Consider the following 24,471-nt stretch of genomic DNA (forward strand, 5'->3'; position numbering starts at 1 on the left):
CAGGGCCCTGGTGAAACAACAGCTAGAATATTGTGTTCAGTTTTGGCCTCCAAATTTGAGGAAGGACATTTTTGCTATTGAGAGTGTGCAGCGTGAGTTCACGAGGTTGATTCCCGGGATGGCGGGACTGTCATATGTTGAAAGATTGGAGCGACTGGGTTTATCAACACTGGAATTTAGAAGGATGAGAGGGGATCTGATTGAAAAATATAAGATTATTAAGGGATTGGACACGCTAGAGGCAGGAAACATGTTCCCTATGTTTGGGGAGTCCAGAACCAGAGGCCACAGTTTAAGAATAAGGGGTACGCCATTTAGAACAGAGTTCAGGAAAAACCCTTTCACCCAGAGCGTTGTGCATCTATGGAATGCTCTACCTCAGAAGGCAGTAGAGGCCAATTCTCTAGATGCTTTCAAGAAAGTTAAATAGAGCTCTTAAAGTTAGTGGATTCAAGTGAGAGGGGTTGATGGGAGGAACGGAATACTGATTGTGGATGATCAGCCATGATCGCATTGAATTACGGAGCTGGCTCGAAGGGCTGAATAGCCCACTCCTGCATCTATTGTCTATTGTTACCTGCCAGTTCCTAGGATCAGGGATATCTCGGTCGAGTGCACAGCACTCTAAAGGCGGAATGTCTTGGTACATCTAGGCATCACTGACATAGTTGTGGAAGAACAGGAGGTCCTAAAGAGAGAATTTGTGAGGTATGTAGATAGACAAAAAGAGGACCAGGCTAGTCACTTTTTTGATTCCTGCAAGTGACAGGCGCCGATAAGGCCAAAAATAGGATGGTCAAACAAAATAAACAATTGACTGAGGAACGGGTGCAAAGGTAAGGGTTCAGTTTTCTTGCTCATTGGGATAGGTTTCGCCCATTTTGAACTGTGATACAGGACTAGCTCCACCGGAACTGGAATCGGAAGAATATCCTTGTGGGCAGTTTTGCTGGAGCAGTTATCGAGCGTTTAGAACTCATTTGGCAGGTGTGATGGAAAATGAGTGATTGGACTGCGAATGGAGCATTTGGTATCCGAGCAGGATGGGGTTGTCTCATCACAGGATGTACGCCGAGGCTTTGGAGAGTGTGCAGATGAGGTTTACCAGAAATTTGTCTGCAGCCGAGGGCATGTGCTATAGCGAATGGTTGGAGAAACTTGTGTTATTTTTTCTGCAGCAGTGAAGGTTGATAGTAGACATGATAAATGTTTATACGATTACAAGAGACATGGAGTAGACAGAGTGTATATTTTTCCCAGGTTAAAATTTTCAATTAACATTGCGTATATATTTAAAGTGAGGTGCAACTTTCATTTCCAGAGTAATGGTTCCCTGGAATGCTCTTCCTAGGGCGATTGAAAGAGGAGAATGCACTATGGACTTTTAAAAGATTTTAAGATAGGCATATTTTAAAGGTGATTGTAGGAAGGTTTAGGGGAAATGTCAGAGGCAGGTTTTATGATTACGTAATGCGTGCTGAGGGTGTTAGTTTAGACAGAAGCATTAGGGATACTTAAGGAACATTTAAAACGGTACATGGAGAGTTATAAGTTAAAGAGATATAAGCGGTGTTTAGTGGAAAGAAGGAGCGCCTTAAAACTGTTAAAATTCCATCTTTCTTCCGCTAACCTGCAGATCATCCTTGGGCAAGTTGTGGCGCCTGTTCATCCCCCCCTCCGCTACTCAGTGTTACATGAAGTCATTAGTAGAGGACCTGGATTGTCTTGTCAGCAGCTGGTGCATATTAAAATAATCGGATATGCAAATACTGGCACCAGGCGGATAATTTCAGAGTGTTGATGATGGGTAGGGTCACCAGTCCTGCAACGATACTGCCCAGAAGATTGAAATGGCAAAACACTTCTGCAGAAAAAATTGTCAAGAAGAATAATGGTCATAGACCATGACAGCCCACGTGATACCACACGGCAGATAAAGACGATGAAGAGGAAGAAATGATTTATTTTGGGAGGGACATGATACACTCGAATGTATCGATGCTGCAGAATATAGGGAAATACAGAGGATACAAAGGATGTTACAGCGGTTTATTGATTTCATCATGACAAATGTAAACTCAACAACGTCTGACCTGCTAACGTGCAGGAATAAATAATCTGCTCCCGATTCACTCACAGGCATATACAATTAACTGAGAGACGATAACCACTGACAGGTTGAATAATCACTCCTGCTTCTCACCGTCACTCTGCATCAGGGAACTGATGATCTCAAAATTCCATTTTAGTGCAGTCTCCGAGGACACTGCAGATCCAGGGTCGCACCCGAGGTACTTGTCAATTTATCATCATTGTAAGTGATTGTTAAAGACTACAGATTGTACTGTCCTCTCCAAAGTGAGCAAACTAATTCTCCCCAGGATATTTCCAGCACGGGACACTGGAGGTCTAGGTGGACTAAGCTGAGCTCCGACCAGGGCTCTTCATGTTTGTGTAATTATACAGCAACCCCAGACCACCGCCACGCCCCCCCTCCCCAGAAGAAACCAAGAGACAGGATCGAAGGAATTAAATCTGTGAAATGGCTGAGGGAGTTCGATATCGGCCAAAATGCTCCCATCCTGCGGACGGTGATGTTGACGCATTCATTTGTTCACATGGTTACTCTCAGTCCGGGTCTGGGATCCTGCAGAGACATCAGTTGCTGCTTCCCCGTCTCACTGAACTGATTTCTCCAAAGCCTGAAACGGAGGATTAAAGAGGAAATAAACATACTACAGAACAGTTTCAATAACAGGGAACTGGGTTAACACTTCAGCAACAGTCACAGTCAAATATCAGAAGAAACCACGCGGTTCTACTGATATTTTATCACATTGGGCATTAATGCAAGCACTCACCCGATCCACTTCAGACTCGGGAGGGTCAGTATGAGACGACGGAGAGCGGGGACAGATCGGTCTGTGAGCCAGTTGAAACTCAAGTTCAGCACATTCAGTGATCGGATTGTACTGAGAGCGGAGACAAGATCCTCGGCACCAGAATCTCTGAGACCGACATTGTACAGCCTGGAGATGAGAGAGAATGATGGTGAAGGACACAGAAAGACAAGAGACGGCAAAGATATCTATTGTTTGTCCGTAATGCAATTACTGATCACATTCATGTTCAGTGGCTGACACAGGATGACTGGAAACACGATCTCCCGGAGTCTGGTACTCACCACAACTTCTGTACTTTACACTTCCGGTGCCTCAGAGCCGTAGACAGCAGTTTCACTCCTGAATCTCCCAGAGTATTCTCCCCAAGTCTAAATATAATCGGAGAAATCGGTGAACTAAGTGATTGAAACGTGGGCATTAAGAGGAATTCAGAACTCGGACACTTCAGGAAACACCAAAACTATCAGAAAATCACTGATGAATTCCCTCACCCTCATTATCCCTGACTGTCCAGCTCCAGAGCAATAATGTGTGTAAACATGCAAATGAGCCAATTGCTAATATTGGGTCTGCCTACCACATTTCCTTCACTCTGTGGGAACTCTTCTTCCCTCTCTGCCCCATTTGAGAGGGTCAGAAGTGTCAAGGGTAAAGAGTGAGACAATATTCTTGGGTTATGGAGAAACAGATCCCAAACAGAAAAAAAAACTAAATAGGAAGGGAGATCCACACAGGAGGGAAGTGATGGGGATGAAGATCCAATATGATGAAGGGAAATGGGGCAGAGAGATCCGACAGTAGAAAGGTGGATGTGGAGCAGAAAACTCTCGGGTCAAAATGGGATGGGAAAGGGAGTTTCCAACAGGAAGGAGGAATGGGAACAGAGATCGCACACGAGGCAGGGGGCATGGGGAAAGAGATCCTGCAGATGGAAGGGGACTGGGGATCAGAGAGCCAACAGAAGGAAAGGAGCAGTGGGGAAGAAAGATACCACAGGAGGAAGAGAATGGGAAAGAGAGATCCCAAATAAGGAATGGGGATGAGATGAGAGATCCCAGAGGAGGAATAGGGAAAGGGGTTGAGAGATCATACAGGAGGAAGAGGGATGGGAAAAAGAGATCCAACAGGAGGAAGTCGGATGGGGTAGTGAGATTCCACAGAAAAAGGGGATGGGGAAGAGTGATTCCACGTAATCAACGGCGAAAAGAGGACACTGGTGGGAAGACTGATCGCCTAAAAGGAGGCAGCATTGCGAACAGGATGATGCATAATGGGAAGGGGAAGAGAGACCCCACAGAAGGAAGGGGCTGAGGAAGACAGATCTAACAGGAGGAAGGGGGATGATGAAAATTCTAACAGGGGGAAGGGGGATGATGAAAATTCTAACAGGAGGAAGGGGGATGATGAAAATTCTAACAGGAGGAAGGGGGATGATGAAAATTCTAACAGGAGGAAGTGGGTTATCAAGCAGACTTCACTCACGAGAGAGAAAATGGGTAAGAGGCAGCTCACAGGAGAAAGGAGGAAGATAGAGCCACACAGTAGGAAGGTGGGTGGTGAATAGTGATCACTACAGGAGCAATAGGGACAGGGCGGGAGATCCAATATGAGATAGAAAGACAGGGAAGTACGGCCAAACAGTAGGGGGAGGGATGGAGGAGAGCTCCCACAGGAGGAAGTGGGGTGGGCATGCAAGAACTCACACTAAAATGGAAAAGGGGAAGAGGGACCCCATAGAAGGCGGGATGGTGAAGAGCGATGCCCCAGAAGGAAGTTCGATGGGAAAGAATGTTTCTTACAGGCAGCTCTGATGGGGAAGACAGATCCCACTGAGCACACGGGGAAGCCCAGGGGGACGGCGATCTCACAGAGGTATATCCCTCTCTCTCACTCGGGAAGTCTCTTGCCACTCTTCTCAATGAAGGCAAGAAGCTCCGACCAAGCTGCTGCAGTCAGTCTCGGTCTGGGTGTCAGTAATTGAGAAGGAGCATTGTGAATGGATGTCTCAGGCATCGAGAAACACGGCCATTCCTGTCATTTACTACCATTAAACCAACGGCCATTTTTCGCTGATCAGATGAATTCTCCAACAAACCATCACAAAGAACCACAGAACACTCTCATCGGGGGAATTACTGAACGATCCCGGGCCATTTATCACAATTCTTCACAATCTGTTTTACTATAGTTTTACCCAAATTCCTTTACATTGAAGCAACACAATGGAACGTTCCATAAGGTACGTTCCATAAGTCCATAATGACACATAAGTCAAGTTACCTCAACTTCTGGCATTTATGCAGCACAGGTGCCAGGCGTTGCATTCCATCACATTGAATCTGGCAGCGAGTGAGGTCGAGGTATTTTATTGTACCACACATGCCAATGAGATGAGACAGGACCGTACAGTCAATCGGGGTAAGATGCATTTCACTGAATGAAAACTTTTGCACAGATCTCAGTGTGGACCGAGTCAGTTTACGATTTTGAGACTCAAGTAGATAGTTCAATGTTGTCAGGAGGCTCCTTTTACCAGCTTCACTCTCCGTGTTTCCACTTTGGCGTTTAACCTCCTCCTTCAACCAGTCAATCACCCGGTTAGTTGTCTGCTGGGGAAATGGACCCAGAAACTCCAGCAGGCTCTGAGCTGTCACTGGGGCGGAGAGACCAGCAACAAAACGGAGAAACACCTCAAATCGCCCAGGTGTCGTATTGTGCGCTTTCGTGAGGAATTTCAGAATGTCCCCGCGATATGGATTCAGGAATTGTGCGAGTGCAGCCATAAACTCTTGGATGCCGATGTGTTGGAATGTATACACCACGCTCCCGGCAGAATCCTCTCTCTCAAAAAGCTCCATTAAAAATCCAGAGAGAAACTGGGAAGGCAGCAGATTGTTAGTTATCAAATCTCCATCTGTAAACACAGTCTTCCTCTTGGACACTCCTGTGAAGGCCAACTGACCAACTCGAAGTAATACATCACGGGCGTTTTCATTCGCACCACTGTACTTTCTCAGGATGTTGTAAATATAGCTTGAATACAACTGAGTAATGGTCTTGGGAACTTGGTGCGGATCTATGTATCCTTCTGTAAAGAAGGGCGCCAGTGCTAGAGCAAGGATACCGCAGCAGGAAGCGTTGTAGCCCATGGTGTTCAGGATCTCGTTCTCCTCCACGTGTTTGAAAACAGCTGTTGCCACCGACTGATCTTCAAAATGTCGCATGAAGTATCTGTTTCTTTCCTCACCAACAAATCCCTTGATTTCAGCCCAGAGACTGATCTCTGTCTTTTCCAATAAATGTAACGCTGTGGGGCGGGTGGTCACCAGCACTGAACACCCTGGGAGCAGGTTGCCCTGGATTAAACTGCACACAATGTCGGTCACTTCACACCGGCACTCGGGATCTGGGCACTGGTGCTGAGGTTCAGTGTATCTTCGACTGTCAGCAAAGTCGATCCTGTGTTTGAATTCATCCAAACCATCAAATATAAACAGCAGTCCCTTTGGATTTTTCCAGACCTCTCTCATGATCTTTCCAAAGTAAGGATACTGATGCAGAATCAATTCCCTCAGGTTCATTTTGCAGTTAATTGAGTTCAAATTCCGGAATTTGAAACTGAAGACAAATTGGAATTTGTGGTATATTTTCTCTGTGGCCCAGTCATAGACAAGCTTTTGTACCATTGTTGTTTTCCCGATTCCCGCGACTCCGGCCACCGCTGCTGAACTCCCAGCTTTCGATTTACTCCGGAAAAAGCTGCTTTGGAATAACTGATCAGTCCGGATCTTTTCCATCTCTTCTCGGACGCGGTTCCCTCTCCACTCCTTGTGGGCTCTACCTCTTGCCAGCAGCTCATTGTCCAGTAGTCTCCGATCTCCAACAGTGGAAATGACTGTGAGCTCAGCGTATCGATCAACCAGTTGGAAAATCCTCTCCCTCGTCAGGATCGCATTGACTCTCAGTGTTTCAGTCTGCTCCTGCAGAGTCTCTCTGTGTTTCTGCTGAACATCTTCCATGGGAACAGAGGACATAGTCAAAATGTTAAATGGCTAATCTGACAAGGAACTTCATAACTGCATTTCAACATTCAGTGTTTGAGATTACATTAATTAACTCAATGTTTCCATGGAAATTAGGTCAGAAAGTAGTATTTTCAGAGACACCTGAAACAGCAGCGATTGCTCCCAGCAAATATCGATTCCTCATAATCTTCTACTAATTTGTTGTGAAGGTGAATATTCCCCTGATATCCCATTGCAATCCCGCCTGCGCTGCTGTGGACGTTTTTATTTGCAACAACATGTTACCATTGTTTCAATCATTGCTTCTATCATTAAAAGATTATGTTATTTTTGATCTGGTGTGGAAAGATTGCGAGAAAGCTCCGTGTATTTTGGCAAAGCTGCACACTTGGAATTTGCGGATGCCCACGGCTTAGGGCATGAAAGCAGGAGCAGAATATGTGTGAAGTTGTCAAGAAGGGCAGTGTCTGTGGAGAGCTTTACGGAGGTTTCCGATCGATAACCCATGGGAAGGGCAGGTCAGATAATTGGTAGAATTTAATTGCTGGGATGATGAAAGGATGGAAAGATGAAAGTGTATCATCATGAATGGGAGAGTCCACACGGTGTCTCAGTGATGCGTGTTTGAGGGAGAGAGTGGTAAAGTCTTGGTAACTGATACTGACTAGTCGAGAAACGGAGTTGTGGGGCATGATATTATTGACAATAAATCGGTAAATTGTTTTACATGTACAGAGATACAATGAAAAATATTTTTTTCCCGCTATCCTTATCGATCAATCACATCGATACATTGAAATTGTACAAGGAAACACAAAGCATATGAGTCCATGGAAACAGCATTGACAATAAGGTATACATCTAAAATATAAATGCCAGGTCCGCTGTTATCTGAACAACGGCCTGAACGGCAAATTTCAATACCTAAAGTTACATTATGGTGCACAAGTCTTATGAGAAGGCACACATAAACACACACACACACACACACACACACACACACACACACACACACACACACACACACACACACACACACACACACACACACACACACAAACAAGTATTTATAGGATGACTAAAAGGTTTCAAAGTACTCTGTAAGCGATACAAACTCAGTTGTCTCTAAAACGACAGCTCGAAATCTTTTTTAATTGAACTTTGCTTAATGCTAACATCGTTTTGTCTTTCATTTTTCGGTTGCAGAATATCCAAATGCGATGTAGTTTCAGCAACATCGTCTGTGTGAAAAGTGCATTAGAAGTAAAATACTTTTTTTTTCTCTCAGCTCTAGCTGCTACACCCTCAGGTACAAATATTGACAAGAATACTCATTTCTCAATTGCTCGGAACTTCCGGACTTTTTTTGTGACGTGCATAATTATTGCTTTGTAGGCCTAATTGTTGAATCGTGTAATACAGTCACTTTGGCATGATGCCAGCGGAAGATATTACTATTGGGACAATGTATACCCTGTTGGTGTTCTAGAGAATTTCTTGTTCATCGTATTTCCGATCATTTTCATTGATAGATTTCAATCTGCTATGCGTATTGTGTTAATATCGGAATTGCATATGCTTGTATTGAGTGCCGAGTCCTGTTTTCGCTGATGAAATTATATCCTCAGGAGTTTTATCTGGCGTTTGTGTAAGTTTAATTCCTATTAATCCACTGCCTCTTTTTGTCATTGGTAGTGTTAATCTAAGTGCGATCAAGTGTACATCGGATTTTATAAAGTTTGTCATTTCAGTTCTTATTTTTTGTTTGTAAATTTCCTTATCCATTTCCAGCCAAGATTTTATAACAGCAGAATATGTTAATATGGGTATAGCGGCAATATATATTGCTTTTGTTGTATTCTCGTGAATGCTTTCCCTTTATCACCTATGATATATTTGCTGTGCTTGTTTTGAACACATGTACGTATATGTTTCACGTTCATTCACTGGTTGGCGAGAGTATCCCGCTCTGTTTTATGTTGTACAAACTCTATGGAACCTTTCATTATGTTTAATTTTCATGTCTAAACCTTTTGAAAACATTCTGAATATTTGAATTAATTGTTGTGACTTTACTGCTGAAGGAGCGTAAAATGCACATTGCCCACGAATGAATATATTTCAAGATATATTTCATTCAACCACACAGGGGATAATAGGGCAAAGGTTCTTTCAGAGTGAGTGTACTTGTTCTGCAGTACCGGCACTTTGTAGTACGTAATAATTAAACTGTGAATTACGGTAAGAAAAGATGACCGTAATGCAGCTAGTCAATATACTTTCAATCACTCATCTATAGAAGTTTCCCAGGGTATTCAATGACATGCTGAATCTCCATATATTCCTGAAGAAGCATACGCGCTATTGTGCTTTCTTCGGAAATATATTTATACGACGTGTCCAGGACAGGTCCTCTGAGATAGAGACACCCAGGGAATTAAAGTTATAATTGGCATGTGTAATTTTAGTATTCATATTGGGAAGACAATAAAAAAGGATGTAAGATTGAAGCTTTAAAAAAAACTCTTTCGATCATATTCGTAGTAATCTGAGAATGGCCTACCAATGCAGATTCACAGAAAGTAACTCGATTTCCAAATAGGGGAACATCAAGAGCATGGAGCAGTTTCGAGTAATTTTACCCGTTGAATGGAGGAATTTTTCAGCGTGGTTGCCCAAAGCCGAATGGAGTATCTCTTAACTAAGCAGTTACCGCATTAGATAGTTAAAGTCTCCATGTACAACCATGTCATATTCAGGACTGGGAACTCTTTCTGGACTATTACAGTAATTGCAGTCTATGAGTCTATGAGTCAGCTCTGGGACGGTCACAATTGATTGGCATCGACTGGAGAAGGATGTACAGTGTCTGTGGTACTCTTCCCCTTGGCGACGACCATGTTCCCCAACTCAGAAGAAGTACAGAACAGAGGTCCAGGACACTTAGTCGCGTCTGGCGTCCGTCAATCATCGAAAAGTCCATTGACGGATGACCTGACTGTAAGAACAGGGTCAGTGCCAGGATGCAGGATGCCAGGGTCTGGAGAAGCTCACGCTTGGGTAAGGATGACTTTCAATCCTAAGAAGCCAAGATTTTTAGTACTTAATACAGGACAGGTGGTTGACAAAGTCAGCTTTAATCTGGGAGGTGCCCAAATTCTAAGCCTATATGAGAAGCCGGTGAAAAACTCAGTCAAGGCGTTTACCAGCATCCATTGAAGACTACAGCATTCAAGCATCCGCGTCCATCAAAGCAGCTGGAGAAGAGCTGCAGCAACGGTTGACTGCTGTTAATAAGTCAGGGCTGCCAAACAAATTCAAGGCTTGGATTTACCAGCATGATAACTTCCCTCTGATCCAGTGGGCTCTGCTAGTCTCTAACATCCCACTGTCAACAGGGGGAAATATCAGCTGGTACCTAGGATGACAGTTATATCTGCCTCGGTACCTAACCAGCATCGCCTTTAGGGGAAGCAAAATAAACTGAAACTCTCCATGAACAATGTGAGCGAAGTTTTATTGGTGCGATACAGAGAGCCCAATTACCCGAAGGTCTCACATACTGGCATTGAGCTAAGGAGGGGTAGGATAATCTTGAACAAGCCGAAACACGGTGCGCCAGTGGGTGCTGGTGGGCTCAGTGGGATGCGGGGCTGGTGAGCTTGGTTTGCTTCCCAACAGTCCGCTATGGTAAAGTGCATGGAAGAGCGAGGCTCCAGTTGTTCCAGCAGGAAGAGGAGCGACGTACCAACAAGATTGATGGCATACGTGGAGAAGTTGGACCAAGTAATGGAGTGTAACATGTTGTTAGGGGAAATTTTGCGAGCTGAAACTGACCGGATCAGGTTCTGGAATCAGTCGGTCTATTTCGTCTTGACAAGCCCAGACAAACTTGGCTGCTGGGCGAAGTCCGAAACACCAGCTGCTGCTCAAAAGCCCTGGGACAGGGCGAACATAGTTGTCGTCAATCTGCTGCTGAATACATTGGAAGATACCTTGCGCATAGTCATCGCCCAGGCGAAACGCCATCGTTGAACAAAGTTTTTACTGAGGGTTAAGATTCGCTACCAACCTAAGGCGTCTGCCGACCTTCTGGGAACACCAAAGGACTGGCATTTGAAAGTAGAATAAGGAAAACAGTTCTCATTCCCTGAGCACATCTGTTCGACCTTGTTTAGGCCAGACATAGTGCTACTGTCAGTCAACTAGACTGGTGGTCATGTTGGAACTGATGCTTCAGACTGCGGAGGCCCATGGGAGGAAAAAGACAAAGTACCAGTACTACTTAGTGGGGTGCTGCAGCATAGAGTGGTAGGCACTCTATATGCGCACAGAGGTAGGCTGCAGCGTGTTTGCATAGCCTACAGCCGCATAGGCTTCTCAGGATCCAAGAAAAGGAATGTTATCAGGATTGCACAGAGCGGCTTCAAAGTGAGCCTCGATATGGCTGTGGATTAGGCGATGTGTTCCGAGACAGAATATTACTCAGACACAAATTGGGGCTTCTTCAATTACGACTGGGTTGATCAAGCGTGTGGGATGTTAAAGGACCCGAAATACCCCTTGACCGCGGTAACATCACGATGATGTGTATGAGTGCATCTTTCAGCAGGTCTGGATTCAATTTCTAAAAAAAAAATTAAAAATGGATTGCTATCATTAGAGAGCAGACTTACAGAAATGATCCCATAAATGAGAGTGTTAACCAATAAGGAGAATTTTACTGCAGGAGTTTACAAGAATAAGATATATCCCATTGAAACCCATATAATATTGAAAGTCAGATATATAGTGGGCACAAATGGTGTATCGTATAATCCAGGAATTTCGGACCGGGGGCACATTCTTAGAATAGAAATGCGCCCGGTCTCAACAGAAATAATGAAACATTTCTTTGCTGTCGAGTGGTGAATATGTGAAATTATTGCCGATGTCGGCTGTGGAGGACGTGAATGGATATATTTAAAGCAGACGTTGATTGACTCAGGACCTGTAAGAATGTAAAATTCTGGGAAAAGGGTTAACAATAGGGTTGAGAGGATTTGTAGAGGAAATTCGATGAGCCGCATAGCCCAATTCTGCTCCTAGGTCGTATGGCCGTAGGCTACACATGGAGTATTGATTTCACATCTAATCTCAAACTGCCGGAAGGATGAAGAAAATGTTCACCAGTCTGTGCCTGGATTCGAGTGCATGTGCAACAAGGAGATGTTAAACAAACTGGGTTTGTTCACTGTGGATGTTTTGAGAGATCTGATAGAGGTGTATCAGATTGAGAGAGGGGAAGTTAGAGTACAGAGCCAGTACTTATTATCTGGGAATGAAATGTCGAATACTGGAGGGCATTTGGTTAAGGTGAGAAGGGTACATTGAAAGAACCTGCAGGAATTTATAGATTTATGTACAAACAAGCTGGAGGAACTCAGCATGTCGGGCAGCATCGGTGGAAACGAGCTGTCAAAGTTTCGCGCTGAGACGCTTCGTCAGGACTGAAGAAGGAGGGGGTAGGGGCCCCATAAAGAAGGTGGGGGAGGGTGGAAAACCAATCAGAGGAAAGATCAAGGGTTGGGAGAGGGGAAGCAGCGAGGTGATAGGCAGGAAAGGTGAAGAAGGAATGTAAGGCGAAAGTAGAAGAAGGCAGAATCATGAGAGGTAATAGGCAACTGGAAGAGGAGGTAGAGTGAAAGTGGGATGGAGAAAGTGAGGGGGGAGGGAATTACCGGAAGTTGAGCACGCTCCCTTTCCCCAACGTACTTTCACTCTGCCTCCTCTTCCAGCTGCCTATCACCTCTCTCATGATTCTGCCTTCTTCTACTACCCACAGTGCTTGCCCCATACATACCTTCTTCACCTTTCCTGCCTATCTGCATCCTGCTTCCCCCACCCCACCCCTTGATCTTTCATCTGATTGGTTTTTCACCTGGCACCTACCAGCCTCCTCCTTCCCACCCTCCCCCACCTTCTTTATAGGGCCCCTGCCCCATCCTTCAGTCCTGACGAAGGGTCTCGGCCTTAAACGTTGACTGATCGTTTCCGCAGATGCTGCCCGACATGTTGAGTTCCTCCAGCTTGTTTGTACATAAATCTATAAATTCCTGCAGGTTCTTTCAATGTACCCTTCTCACCTTAACCAAATGCCCTCTAGTATTCGACATTTCATTCCCAGATTTGACCGCAGCATCTGCAGTGTACTTTGTGTTTATCTTAGATTTATGTATTTGTTGGTTAGCTGGTTTTGTTCATAGCATGGTGTGTACCCGGATTGTACTGACTGGATGGTTACTCAGGCAAATATGATAGCCGTGTTGAAGGTGCTCTTAGATATGCACATGAAAACAAAGGATATGATCAATAATATAAAAGAGGATACCCAGAGTTGTTGTTTTTTTTTTGTTTAACTGGAGATATAAAGTGATGTAAAATCATTCAGCTTCACCATGAGTGCTAGCTGCCGTTCTATCCAAATATCTTCAAGGAAAGATGTCTCAGAAATTCAGCGACCATTATGAAAGGCCGCCATCACTCAGCACATGCCCTCTCCTCAATGTTACCGTCAGGGACGGGGTACAGAAGCCATGAGGTGCACATTCAATGGTTCAGAAACAGCTTCTTCTCCTATGCCATCCGATTCCTAAATGGACATTGAACCCATGGACACTACCCCACTTTTTAATAAGATTTCTTTTGTTGGATTATCTTTAATTTAATTATTCAGTTATATATTTAACTGTAGAATTATTTACTGTAATTCATTATTTCTTACTATCACGCATTGCATTGTACTGCTGCCTCAATGTTAAAAAAATTCACGTCATTCGGTAGTGATATTAGATCTGATTCTGACTAATTTTGATTCCCAGGTTCTGTCAAGTCACAGTTTAACATTTAAGAGGTGGTTTGAACTGTGCATTTCATCACTCACCTATCAGTTGAGTGGGTAACTCAGATGAACCTTGGGCGATGTTCATGTATTCCTGTGGATCAGAGCCTGTTTAAATCAAAAGCTTTCATGAAAACAGACCTAATACAATTAAAAGTACAAATCTCAATGTGACTGGGACCAGTGTGTGGCTTTAACGTACCGAGCTCCTGTACTTCCTTCAGTATTTTATCCAACTCCGGTAACTCTGTCCTCATTTTCACAAAGGATTCCCACATGACCCTCCAGGTCTGGGAGCCTTTTCCCATCACCAAACTGAGGAAGAGACTGGAACTCTCTGTCCGGTTTCCCTTCTCTGTCAGCTCAGTGACTTTCTATAAAAGAGAAACAATGAATTTATTGTAGCAGACAGACAAATGGAGCATGCGGGGAAAGTACATGTTCACTGGCCGTAAAGCTGCAGACCAGGTGCAGTCACTGGGCAGCCGCCTCATACAGTAATTCTCTGGATTTTGTCATTGACTGAAAGAAATTCGAAATGAATATGGTATAAGAATAGGGCTTTACAAGCCTTGTGCAGTAGATACAACGTGATTAATCTCCTTGATCTTTCAACGTTCAACATTACAGCAACAACATGTGACAACAACAACGCAAGGCAGCGGAAAGCGAATGAGGCGGGCATCACTGAATCGTGGCTGAAATGAGACAATAGTTGTGTGCTTACATCCAAGGATTACATATATTATCGAAATGTTAGGCAGATAGTAGGTTGGTTTAGGTTGACTCTACCGGTGACAGATCGCACGATTTAAAAACCTTGCGGGTGGGTAGAAAGTACAAAGGTGAAATGACCAGGATGGAAATTATATACAGGCCTCTGAGCTGTAGATTGGACGCGGGTTACAAATTACAACCGTAGGTGGGAAATGCACGCAAAAAGATCAACGTTAAAATAGTCACGGCGGATTTCAATCTGGAAAATTAGATCGGTGCTGAATTCTAAGAGAGGGATTTTTTAGTAGCCTACGACATGCAGGGCGGTTTTTGATTGAGGCCACTATGGGAAAGGTGGATCTGTATTCTGAGTTGTTAGCTATACTGTATTTGATTCGGGAGCTTAAGGTAGGCATAATATGATAGAGCACACCCTGCAGTTCGAGAGGGAGAATGTTAAGTTAGATATATCGTACATAAATAGAATTTTTTTTAAAAAGGCGTGGAAAGGACCTGGTCAAAGTTAATTTGGAAGACGATAGGGCTGACGGAAGGGCAGGAATGGTTGGAGTTTCTTGGAGCACTTCTGGAGTCTTAGGATAGATCATCCCAAAGATGAAGGTTTGTTCGAATGGGTGGATGAACATCCATGGTTAGCGAGTAAGCCAGCAAAAAAAAACACAGTAAAGGGCATCAAATATAGCAAAAGCAGTGGAAAGCTGGAGGAGGTTGAAGATTTATAGATCAACTGAAGGCAACAAAAATGTCGCAACGCGGTAAAACAAGAAATATGAATGTAAGGTTCCCAATAATATAAAGGAACTTCTCAAAATGCTTTTCAGATATGTAAGAAGTGAAACCGAGGCTATTGTAGGTATCGGACTGCTGGGAAATATGGATCGTGTGGTAGTAACGAGTGACAAGGAATTGGCAGAAGATATTAGTACGGCAAGTATTTTGCATCAGTTTTCATTGCAGAAGACATTAAAAATGTATCAGAAATTTGTGAATGTCGGTGGAGGGGAGGAGCTAGCAGAGGGGGGCGCAGTTGTAATGTAATTTCAATTATTAAGGAGAAGGTGCTTGGGAAGCAGAAGGTACTAAAGAATGACGTGCCACGTAATCCAAATGGACGACACCATATTGGCTCTGAAAGAGGTAGATGAAGGTCCATTGTGGAGATATTAGTAATGATCGTTCAAGAATCACTAGATTTTGGAATCGTTCTGGATGGCTGGAAATTTTAAATTTCACCTGACGCCTTTAGGAAGGAAGGAGAGAGAAGTAAAGAAAAATAGGCAAATTAGCCTTATCAATGATTAGGAAGATGCTTGTAGTCAATTATTGAGTGTAAAAATTCAGGGTATTTGGAGGCATATGACAAAATAGGGCAAAATCTTTTAGGAGTAATCTTGACTGAGAAATCTATTGGAAAATATTTGAGGGAATAGAAAGGAGGATTGACATTGGAGAGTCGGAGGGGGTTGTTTACTTGGATTTTCATGGGACCTTTGTATAGCTGCCACACACAAGGCTGCTTAACAAGATTAAAAACCAATCGTGTAACAGGAAAGCTATGAGCAAGGATAAAGAGTCCGTGTTTATTTCGAGTTAGAAATTTGGCTGACTGAAAGGAAGCAAAGAGTGGGAATAAAGAGATTTTTTTTTCTTCTTGGATGCCGATGATTAGTTGTATTCTGCAGGGGTAGGTTTTGGAGCCATTTCTTCTCGCATTGTATGTCAACGATTTTGTCCACAGAATGATGGCTTTGAGGCCAAGTTTGCGGAAAATCCGAAGGTAAATAGAGGATCAGGACGCATTGAGAATGTCGGGAGATCATAGAAACACAATGACTGATTGAAAAAATGGACAAAGCAGTGCCAGTTAGAAGACAGTATAAGGAAATATATGGACATGGAATTCCATAGAAGTAATAACGACGTAGAGTATTTTCAAAGCTGGCAGAAAATTCAGAACTCAGATTTGCAAAGTGTCTCGGGAGACCGAGTGCAGCGGTCCCTATAGATTCAGTCGGTGTTGAGAATGGCAAATACAGAGTTAGCAATTATTTTGTGAGTATTAGAATATTAGACAAATGTTGTAATATTCTGGCATTCTCCGAAACTCAATTTCGTATTGTGATCAGTTTTGGTAGCCTTATCTATGAAAAAATATGATGCTATTGGAGAACGTTCTGAAGGGAATCAAGAGAATAATGCCTGAAGTAAAATATATATGAGGAGCGATGTGTGTCTCTACGTCTGTACTCAGTGGAGTTTAGAAGATATAGGGCGAACGTCATTGAAACCGACGGAATGTTGAAAGATGCAGGCAGAACAGATGTGAGACGACGTTGACTACAATGGGGACGTTTAATATAATGGGGACTCTAGAACCGGAAGACAGAGCCAGTGAGGCCCGTTTAGAACAGATGAGGAGGAACGCCCTTACCCGAGGGTAGCGATCTGTAGCATTTATTTACATAGATTGCTGTGGGCATCGAATAATTGTGTATATTTTAAAAAAGGGGTTAGTAGGTCGGCAACGTTTACCGGGAGAAAGCAGGATAATGTGGATGAGAGAGATAATAAATCACCAATGATGGAATGGAGGATAGGCCGACTGGACCAGTCATGCCTCTATGCCTTCTGGTCTTATGACTGACGTGTGAAAACAACACAATGTCCATGTAACTGTCCCGGGATTCAGATGTTTACTGCCTGTCACTAATGCTCTAGAACTATGTCACTTCCTCAATGCAGGAATTGGCTTTTTGATCAGCTGAGGAATTCTAAATTAGACAGCTTCAACTATATTATCGTACGATGAATGGAATGCCATCGAATATGCAACTAAAAATGGATGGGTCTTAGAAATTGTGTTCTGAGAACAAAAAAGAAAATAAAACTGCCATGATATTCTGGAGTTAGAATGATTGACCTTCAAGCTAGGTTATCAGAAGAGAAATGGAAAGATATTCCATAATAGGAATAATGGACAATAATCATGGAACGAAGCTTCATAATTTCCTGAGGCTCCACTGCATTGGAAAATTATCCCGGGGTTCCGAAGACGTCATCGTCGGGAATGACAACTTAAGTCACTAGCTCCTCCGGAAAAACGCATATTAAGCCCCGTTAACCCATCAAATACTGAACTGAAAAGAGGGGCAAGAATGAGGAAAAGGAATGGAAATTTTAAAAAAAGAACGACACTGCTGACTCTGCGGCCCAGTGGAGTGCAGCGAGCGGCTCTCCTACCCGACCGAGTCCGAGCGAGGCGGACGCTGGGCCTCGTTCAGGCGAAGCTGCGAATATGATCGAAATTCTGAAAGAGATAAGGAAGTTCCAGAAAATAATAAAGCAGCAGCTACATGATATTAAGTCAGAGCTCACCATCGTCAATCAAAAAATAGCGGTGGCACAGACTCGAATTGAGAAGGTGGAAGATCGCGTTCAAAACGTGGAACGGATACGGAGTAAGACAATAAAGATATTGTATCACCAAGAAGGTAATCTGTTTGACCTGGAGGGAAGATCACGGAGGAAAATTATCAGAATATACAACGTTCCCGAAGGAGTGGAGTGCTCGTCTATGACGGAGTTTTTCGGAAAGTTGCTGCGGGACGCGTTGGAGCTTCCCTCGACTATGGAGCTGGAAATCGAAAGAACGCATCGCGCGTTAGCCCCGAAGTCTACCCAAGATAGGCCACGCTCAATAATAATTAAATTCTCTCGGTACAGTACCAAGGCGGAAATTCTACGAAGGGCCTGGGGTAAGAAGAGGGTGTTTCTATGCGACAGAATTAATATATTTCAACCAAGATTACCCCCCTCCCGCGGTCCTGCAGAAACGTAAAGAAAACTCTGAAGTAAAGCAAGTACTAAAGCAAACAAAAGGATTAGATTTCTAACTCCGTACCCTGCTAAACTTCGAGTCATTTATGACGACGGGACGCGGTTGTACCAGACAGTGGAAGAGGCCAGAGGGTTGCCCATCAGCGTGATCAAACCGAGGAAAAGCTTGGCAGAGGAATTATCCCGCTTCGCTTGGGAAATAGTGCAAAAATCGAGAAGGTAGGAGACGGAAGGAGGCCGAGAGAAGTATAGTAGAAGGATACCGGGCGTTTCCCAAATACTGTCCTCGCCCCCTTCAGAAGAGCCATAAGGCCTGGGTAACTTTAAAAATGTTGAGAATCTAGAGCAACCAACATACTCTTTACCTAAATTGATGCAATCCTTTGAACAATACGGTCAATTATCAGGATACAAGATCAACATAGATAAAAACCCAATTACTTTAATATTACTATAGCCCAGCAAGAGAAATTGAAAGTAGATACCTCTGGGCATTGCACACAGAGTCTTTCAAATATTTGGGCATCATTATGTCAAAAGATTTGGCAAAATTATCAGAATGTAATTATCAGCCTTTATATAAAAAGAATTAAGGAAGATATGGCAAGATGGAACCTGACTCATTTATTTATCAGTCTCAGTTCAAGGATTGATTCTATTAAAATGAATGTACTGCCCCGGCTCTTATATCTCTTTCAGACCCTACCAATAGAAATTAATCAAAATCAATTCAATGAATCGAACAAGATGTTATCGAGGTATATTTGGCAGGGCAAACGGCCTAGAGTTCGTCTCAAAACTTTGCAATTAGCAAAGGAAAACTGGGGATGGGGCCTACTTTCTCTTAGATATTATTATTTTGCAGCTCAGTTGAGAGCTGCCATACGTTGTTGCAACCCATCATATGGCGCTCAATGGAAAAACATTGAGGAGCGGGTACTTTCTATCCCCATACAAGCAATTATGGCTGATTACAACCTGCGAAGGTATATAAATACTATTGATAATCCATGGGTGAAATTGACTCTTAAAATATGGACAACTACTATAAAAGAATATAATCTAGAGGGAGATATTGCAATTTTTAAATGGTGTGCATATGACTCGGATTTTACACCAAATAAATTGGATGCTAGATTTAAGGACTGGACAGCTAAATGAATGACAGTTCTTTGCAACATAATGAAAGAAGGAACACTCTTCTGTTTTGAAATGCTGAAAGAGAAACACTTATTAGAAAAACAAGATGTTTATCGGTATTTACAGATGCGACAATATGTGAATAAGACGTTAAAAAATGTAACCAAGGCAAGTACATGCTTGATAGGGCTATTTAGAAAAGCATATAATTCAGATAATGGTAGTAGAATCATTTCAAGCATGCATAAGGAGTTATCAAATCTTAAAACACATTCGACTTCTACATTAAAACAAAATGGGAGAAGGAAGGAGGGATAATTATATCTGAGGAAGAATGGACAACAATACGGAGGTATCAATGGAAGTGTACCAGTTCACAGAAATGGAGGGAGTTTGAATGGAAAAACTTGATAAGATATTTTATTACACCCGCGCAGAAATCCCATTATGATCGTATTCTCCCTGTTTGCTGGAGAAATTGTGGAAATCAAAATGCAAATCATTATTCTATTTTTTGGGACAGCCCTGTTATCAAAAACTATTGGAGGGGGATACACAATGCCCTACAAAACATCTTTATTTTGAAATACCCTTAGAGAGTAAACCATATATTTTGGATATATACCTCAGGAATGTTTGAAAAGAGATAAATATTTAATGAATATACTGTTGGTGGCTGGTAAAAAGACTCTTACTAGGAAATGGTTATCACAGAAGAGCCCAACTTTTAATGCATGGATGGAAATTACAATGGACATTTACAAAAATGGAGAAGATAACAGCATCTGTTAATCATAAGCTGGGACAATTTGACTCATACTGGGAAAAATGGTTTACCTACATAATGCTTCATAGGCCTGATTTTATTCTCACAAATCAATGAATATGTTGTAAAAAAAAAGATCACTCCCTACCTGAACATAGTTTTTTTTTTTCCTTTTGCTTGTTTTTTTTTCTTTCCGCTCTTTTCTATAAGTGTATACCTCAGAAAAATACTTTGTGGAGATTTGTGATATATATGATTATATGATATATATGTACAATGTCTGAAATACAGCTAATGGAACTGTTTGTTTCATGATGAACTTCAATAAAAAATAAATCACAAAAAAATTAAATAAAGGGAAATAATCCCTGTTTCACTACAACTAGGTCTGAGGAGTTACAGTCGTGAAAGAGATTTAAAGATATAATTTCCGTAACACTAAATTCGAAGACTTCAGATGATGAATTTATGGATGAGCATACATATTTACAGACGACTCCTCTTTGCTGAGATAATACCTGTCTATTATAAACAGCTGCAGTGAGTCCCAAAGAGAACAGAGTCTCTCTCGGTTGTAGCTCATTTAATTTTCTAATACCATTCCTGGCTGAACAGGTCAGATCTTGGATATGACCATCAGTGTTCGTGAGGTCCATTGAGAGTAGCGGGAAATACCATGTTCGTGGTTATCATTAGGTAGATATTTAGCAAGTCAACAGTTTTCATTTTTTCCGGTCTGTTCTTTATCTGCCCTTTTAGGACAATCTAGTGATTTCTGGTGTCATGAGTTGTCAGATTCCTGCATGGTAAGTCGTGTCTTATAGAGTTTTTTCGAGAATGTTTCCAGGAAATGTTGATGATGGCTGTGATCCACCTGGACTTAAGCGCACATTTTGACAAGATGTCACTTGATTTAGATATCGCCTATGTACGAACTGCCGGGAAAGAGTGTATTTTGGCTACCCAGAGTATAGCAGAGGCTGGAATTGATCTGTGCGAAGAAGTGAGTTCACCGGCCTTGAAGATAGATGAGTCTCTTTGCATCCTAAGTTTAGAAGAGATCCTTACGATCTGTGCAGACCAAGAAAGCATGTTCTGCCCCTTCCAGGCAGTGTCGCCGTTATTCCCTGACAACCAGAGGTTCCCGATTTCAACATCGTAGATTCTCGGAGCTGGAGTCAAGCGACGAAAAGGAGATACACACGGGTGGAGCAGGCTATCCGCAAAAGAGCGCTGAGAGAGTACAGTTCCAATGCCGACAATGGCTATGAATAACTGTGATGTGCCTGGTGAGTGCCTTTATGGGAGCCGCAATACAGCCAAAATTCCGGAAGAAGAGACTATAAAGGTTTGCAACCCGCATAAAGTGCCGCACCTGTTTGATTGTAGCTGGTCTTGGAAACTCTATAACTGTCTGATCTTTACTCTGGTCTTTTTTAACATTGGATGCGTTCAGTATATAGCCAGCCGGGGAAAAGAGTAGCTGTTCTTCAGTGTTGTTCAGGCACCGATAATCGATGCAACGACAATAGTTGTCATCTTTCCTGCTCCCAGAGAAGAATATTCTGCTGACCAGGTTGACAGACGCAAAAAAAAAAAACCTTGGATAATGCCTCCCTGACGTATTGCTCTGTGCCCACACGAAAAAGTGTAAAGCGCCGGCCCTGGAGAGGGCGACTTCCCAGGTAGCAGGACCGTGGCACAGTCCTGTGTCCGGTGTGGGGGTATGGAATTAGCCTTACTTTATTTACTGAAAAAGTGAAGAATTTCCCCATACTTATTCACAGACAGGTTCATATCTTCAGCTGACACAGGAAAGGATTCATGGAACGGAGCTTGAGCTGATTGATACACAGGGATGCCAGTTCCCACTCTTTGAGTGCTTTCAGAGACTAATTGATTCGTACTTTATGCCGGGATTACCAGCGAAGACGAAGTACCAGTGGCTGTTCAGGCGACCTAGCCAGGTAGAAACAAGAGTTCTTCACGATGGTCGCCTTCGAGCACAAGTTTATGGGTTTTGTTAGAATGCTGGTTTGTTGCTGAAGCGCAGATGTCGACCGTCCAGTCCCTGGTCGTTAGTCTTGAGCTTTGAAGATGTCTAGGATTTTAATGCAGCGGAGTTGTTAAACTCCTTGAAGTCATGGGTTCAAGACCCCCAAGATAAGGAGGCAGCGACCATTACACAATTAGAGGAAGTTGACGAAATACATATAGGACCCGTCAGGACTTGCCTCTCTGCTGACGGGTGTCCTGATTTACTGGACGGTTGGGACATACTGCCTCGAAACGTCCTGTATAGCCTCACCAGAAGCAGAAACCTGATCCTCTGCGCCGCTCTTGCTCTTTCTGGCACAGGCGCATGCGCCACACATGCATAGGCTCCTCCCTTAACTGGGTGCTGGGTGATGACGGAGGGGGACCAGCGGGAGTGCGGTGAAAGGCGGTGATCAGAGAGTGCGTAGGAAGCCTGAAACACAGTTTCTGTGCGTCATTCAGTTACCCATCGTCAAACCGAATATCCGGGTTAGCTGGGTTATGCAGACTGTCCTACGCGTCCTTTTGGAACCACCGTGTTCTGTCTACGCTGGAAAAGAGTGATGTGAGATTACTCATTCTAACCTGTCTCGCCTGCAAGAATGCAGAATTTGACTGCACAGGCTCTCACCGTCCCTTTGCCTTAACGCAGGTCCAAGATTCAGTGGGTAGTCTCCTTATCAGTGGGGTAATGAGCTCAGCTGAATTTGATGGATGGCCCTGATAAGATGTGGTTTATTTTTGACCGAATGCATGCTCTACAGTCTAGGTACGCAGTCCTGCTCTTCTATCACAACGATAAATACAGCAGACACGAGAGGAAAAGGGTACGCTAAACCTGCAGTTCCCAGTGCTCCCCACCTTAACAGGTTTTTACAGCTCAAACCAGATCTGCTTGAGACAAGCCAGAGATATAATTCTCAGAGTCACGTAGAAATTATAGAACATGCAGGCGATTATCACTGTTCCCTCTGATATCAACAGTTATGTGACAATACATTAAATACTGACCTCATTTTCTTGTGCACTGAAATGTCCCTCCTTTGTCAAAATCCAACCCAGTCTTTCAACCCTCCCTTCAATCGTCTGTTTCAGTCTGTCCCTGTAGAACTTCGTCAGTTGGTACAGACGATATTCTTCCCACTGTGCCAGGAAATCAGAGATTGCAGATCCTGTAGCTGTGAATATAAAAAAAAAGGATAAGTAAGAGACTAACTCGAATATGCCTCGTCTCCACTGCTGTCACTTTACGCAGCAAACCAATCATGTCTCGAATCTTAGTGTTCAACGACCTTTAGCTACAAAACACGGATTTTCTCGCGATCTCAAGACACTTTTCCCTAGTAATAGGTGCCGTGCGCAATCATAATCGGATGAAAAACGGACGTGGGAGCACGGAGGAATATCTGGAAATCTCCATGAAGGCCACCTTCGTTGCTACTGCTGCTGTGAGGTCCGAGTCTCTGCTGGGAAGAACAGGTCGCGTTGCCGATGGCCGTTGGCGGGGGCGTCTTAATACGCTCGGCAGAGGATGATGCTCGGAGAAGCTGTGCCGGAGGGGATGGTAGGAGGCTCGGAGGTTCGACGGACTCGGACTCCGCTGCAGTCAGATCGCTTTCAGTGTGTACTATGTCTGCGAGGCTGGGTTCGACGGAGCTTTCAGTGTGTGCTGTGTCTGCGAGGCTGAGTCGGGCGGCGCCATGGAAGTCCACAGCGGGGTTATTCCCTACTGCCGCCGGCGTGGGGTGACGAATCTATCGGGGACCCTGAGGACTTGTGGATAATGTGTGGTGGTTTCTTTTGAACTTATAGTCTTTTAACATCTTTGGACTATTTTTACTTTTTTATAAGTTATGCTATTGTTTGCACTGCTGTAACTATATGTTGTAACATGTTTTGTCCTTTCCGGTGACGCGCTAAGATGGTAGAGTGATATTAATATGCAGCAGCCTCTCCGGACACTGGATTGGGGATTGCCATACGTTATGTGTATATTCTTGTGTAGTCAGTTTTGTCACGTGCATTTGTGACATCATTCTTGAAAACGTTGTCTCATTTTTAACTGCATTGCATTTGTGGTTTCGAAATGACAATAAACTTAATCTGAATCTTTTAAAACCGACACAACAATGCTCTGGACATTAG

General features: G+C 43.3%; 1 protein-coding gene across 1 annotated transcript in view; it reads right to left on the bottom strand.

Annotated features, from left to right (window-relative positions):
* Window positions 1–1,994: 1,994 nt before the first annotated feature.
* LOC140722259 (NACHT, LRR and PYD domains-containing protein 12-like) overlaps window positions 1,995–24,471 on the bottom strand; it is a 34,854-nt gene continuing 12,377 nt past the window's right edge. Inside the window, exons 3-9 of the mRNA XM_073037054.1 lie at window positions 23,338–23,504; window positions 14,011–14,182; window positions 13,851–13,916; window positions 5,184–6,915; window positions 3,185–3,271; window positions 2,862–3,029; window positions 1,995–2,702 (exon numbers count right to left, since the gene is read on the bottom strand). Of these exons, the coding sequence (XP_072893155.1) occupies window positions 2,615–2,702; window positions 2,862–3,029; window positions 3,185–3,271; window positions 5,184–6,915; window positions 13,851–13,916; window positions 14,011–14,182; window positions 23,338–23,504 (2,480 nt within the window). The 3' untranslated portion in view covers window positions 1,995–2,614. The remainder of the gene's footprint in view (window positions 2,703–2,861; window positions 3,030–3,184; window positions 3,272–5,183; window positions 6,916–13,850; window positions 13,917–14,010; window positions 14,183–23,337; window positions 23,505–24,471) is intronic.

The sequence above is a fragment of the Hemitrygon akajei genome, unplaced genomic scaffold, assembly GCF_048418815.1.
Source record: "Hemitrygon akajei unplaced genomic scaffold, sHemAka1.3 Scf000073, whole genome shotgun sequence".
NCBI lineage: Eukaryota > Metazoa > Chordata > Chondrichthyes > Myliobatiformes > Dasyatidae > Hemitrygon > Hemitrygon akajei.